General features: G+C 35.4%; 1 protein-coding gene across 1 annotated transcript; it reads right to left on the reverse strand.

The window, feature by feature from the left end:
• Nucleotides 1–1693: 1693 nt before the first annotated feature.
• LOC133286337 (uncharacterized) lies at nucleotides 1694–3542 on the reverse strand. The gene has a single exon (XM_061483742.1). The coding sequence runs from the start codon at nucleotides 3303–3305 to the stop codon at nucleotides 1950–1952; it is 1356 nt and encodes a 451-aa protein (XP_061339726.1). The 5' UTR covers nucleotides 3306–3542; the 3' UTR covers nucleotides 1694–1949.
• Between the last annotated feature and the right edge of the window lie 246 nt (nucleotides 3543–3788).

Genomic DNA, 3788 nt, shown 5'->3' on the forward strand with positions numbered 1-3788 from the left:
TACAAGATAATTGCAAAAAATTTCAAATGAAAATTTATCATGAATATTACTAATTGAGAAAATTATATTATGTTTTACTTTTTTTATTAATATCATTGCATTTCTTTGTTAACTTATTTTTATTGACTCTTGTAATTATATATGTTTGTTAAAAATTTATACGATTTTTTAAAATCTTATAAATTCATATTGTCTTTTCAAATGTTATAAAATCTATTAAAATTCTATAAAATCCAATCTTATGAAATTTCGATCGAAAAAAAAATCTTTTGAGAAAGTCCATTCAATTCTGAATAATTTTTTTTAAAAAATTTATTTCAAAAAAACTTTTAAAATCTTAATTCAATACACCGCGTAAATCATTCATTTATTCAAAACTAAGTTCGCATATAAAACACATACGCACACGGTATGCAAGTCCCAAGACATTACAGGTTTGGACACGCACTATAGTAACTTTTGGAGCGTAGACATTTTATTTAATATTATAAATGTAAAGTTGTATAGCCTATCTTAATGTTATAAATATTTACAAATATACCTTTATACATATTTTTTTTTGGTAACCTACCTTTATACATATTAATTATGGAGAGTGTTATACTTACCACTACCTAATTTTAACGCACTTACCATCAATTTAATCCCACTTAAATTAGAATTAAATCTAATGGTGATTAATTATCACTTATAAACATAATTTTTTTCTCTCACATCCCCTCTGTGTCTCTCTCTAAGTTTTCATCCCCCTCTTTATCTCTCTTTATTTTATTTTTTGGGTAAACAAATGGAGCAGTGCCCCAAACACAACAAAGCAAAAATAAAACAGCAAGAAGAAATAAACTAATTAGGTGTAGTGTCCAGGTCTGAGCAATAGACACTTTTAGATCAGTAATACAAAAAATTATATTTTTTAATAAGATTAACGAATGACTTAACAAATTTTTTATTGTTAACAAACCTAAGCCATTGCAGTATACTCTTAATCTTCTTAGGTTCCATGGACATTCTCGATTTAGATATTATGTTGCCTAAGTATACGAATCATTTCTCCTTCAAATTGTTGGAAGCCTTTACCACAAATGCTTTAGAGTTTTTTTTTTATATACTCATTCAGTATCTTTCCTTGCCTAAAAGTGATGAGGTTCTCATATATGTTTTTCTGATATTGATCTCTAAATTGTTGAATCAAAACTGCCATTGAACCTTCCAAATCTAGAGAGAGAAAGAGGCACACAAAGAGGGAATGGAAACCTACAGAGAGAGAAGGGATGTGAGAGAAAAAATTAAGATTATAAGAAGTAACTAATCACGTTAGATTTAATTCTAATTAATGGTGATTAGATTGGTTATAAGGGTAGTAAGTGTAACTACTCGTAAAAAAATTTTTGTCCGGAAATTTTGATTTTCAAAAATATGACTTTTATATTCAGTTTACGATAATATTAAAAAATTAAAAATTTAAAAAAATTCAGTTTCTCGGAAATTCTACACAATGACGCATACCAAACGCCCAATAACCCTCCCTATAAAAATATATAAAATCTTTAATTTTTTCTTTCTTTCTCTTCGCATCATATTACCCTAAATAGACCCAACACATTTTTTGTATTATCTCCTACATGAACCTCTGAACAATAACATCGTTTGCCGTCTCGTTTATCTCTCAATCCAATGAACGGCTCAAACATAAGCAATTGAACAAAAATACATGACACATAAAGGATCTGGGTCAAAGTATGTATCCACTATCACTGGTATCTATAAATTTTACATTCAAAATACATCGATCGCATCAAGTTGGTTTCCCAACAAATGGTTGGAGATCCTATCACTGGAATAAGCTTTCAAGGTTTTAGACTATATCATCTAGTAAGAGAAGAAGAAAAGAAGAAAAAGGAAAATTGTGCAAGAAAAACTGTTTCCCCAAAAGACCACCTAGTCCTCCATCAAGACTTTGGTACATAACATTTTATCACAGGCACATTCTGTGATCTCCACAGAGTTTTAACTATCTTTAGCAAGAAACACCATATCATTATAAGTATCAATGCAGGGAAACGACCCACAAGAAGCCCAACAAGGGTAATTACAAGTAGAATTGCGTAACTTGAATGCCCAACAACAACACTACCTATTCTCTTCTCCTCCTTTGCCACTTTGGAACAAGTGATTCCACAATCAACCCCATCATCATCTCTTATACACTCAAGTTCAGTTTTAAGCAACAAAGATGACTTATTTCTATTCTCTTCCAATTCTTCTCCAACATCATCTTGTACCTTATCTTCTTCCACAACACTTGAAACTTCACTACCTGACTCAGCTTCCCTCAGTTTAATTCCTTTCTCTTTTTTCTCTTTCTTAGAGGCACGAAACTTCTTAGGCACAAGTTTCTTCACCATCTTGGACTTAAACCTACCACTACGGCTAACTTTAGTTTTGCATTCAGAAACTTCACATAGGCATGGAGCCACAATTTTTCCCTTTGAAGAATCATCATCATCATCATCCACCAATTGTGGACAACCCCATGTGATGTCACCAATGAGAGAAATCGAATCCAATTCACAAGAAACCCCAACCTCACTCTTTGATTCCACAACTTCAATTTCATCAATCGATAAAGAACAAGAGCTCAATTCAGCTCTTGTTGTTTCATGTTCACACTCTTTCTTCACCTTCAACTGAAGAAGAAGCTTCTGAAACCAAACACAAGAAGAGACCCTTTGGGATAAAGATTCCACCGGCACCGTCACGCTTGCATTGGAACAAGGCCCAAGACACGAAACGACACGTTTACCTGCGTATTCAAGAAACAGAAGCGCAAACGCCGACACGGTGATCCCAACCGTGAGCCTCTCCACGGTCGCGACCAAAACCGCCACCACCAACATCTTCACAACAACACCGACAACCATATTCGATCCCGATCCACAACCGCAGCATTCTCCGACCCGACCCGAAACCGCACCCGCAACCCCCTCGCCGTTTTCTCCGATCGACAGACTCAGCCTCGGAGCCTCCGCGCGGGGAACGGTCGGAGTCGGTGGTTCCGGTAGCGGCGTGGGAGTGATTTCCGGCGAAGGTGGAGGCGGCGGCGGATCAGGTATTTCGGGTCGAACCGGTTTCTTGGACTTGGATTTCTTGAACCGGCTGCGGTTCTTGACGAAGAGATCGATGAGGGAGGTGGGGAAGCCGGTCTCGACGACGAGGGAACCGCCGCGTTTTGGAGATTGGAAATCGGCGACGATCTGGGATATTCGGGTGACCCTGTTTTTGTTTTTCTTCCACGGAAACGGCATGGTCGTTTTGGTGTGGAAGAAAGGGAGGGGGTGAAATTTTATGGAAGATTGGGTATATTAGGAATAGGAATAGGAATATGAAGGGATCATGGTTTATAGAAGGAAGGAAGAAAGGTGGGGAAATTGCAAGAGTGAGACAAGGAAGCAATTTCCACGGAGAGAGAAAGAGAAAGAGAAAGAAAGGGAATGCGTGTTCATAAGGAAGGTGGTTGAAGAAGGTTGAATGTTTCAGACATACAATGGGACCTGTTTGGTGAATAACAGGATTTGCCCTTTTCTGTTATATATATTCACCCAGTTAAAACGGGTAATTTCAGAAAGAAAATTGAAGAGTTTCGTTTTATTTATTTTGTTTTAATAAAAAGAAAAAAAAATGTAACTTCATTATTGACACCACTCACTGTTATTGATTTTTAATTATTTAACTAATATTAAAATTATGTAATGGTATTTAATATTCACAATTTTATTTAATAAATAAAA

The sequence above is a fragment of the Gastrolobium bilobum genome, unplaced genomic scaffold, assembly GCF_033153095.1.
Source record: "Gastrolobium bilobum isolate Gb01-03AN ecotype WA unplaced genomic scaffold, APGP_CSIRO_Gbil_v1 utg1891, whole genome shotgun sequence".
In the NCBI taxonomy this organism is placed as follows: Eukaryota; Viridiplantae; Streptophyta; class Magnoliopsida; order Fabales; family Fabaceae; genus Gastrolobium; species Gastrolobium bilobum.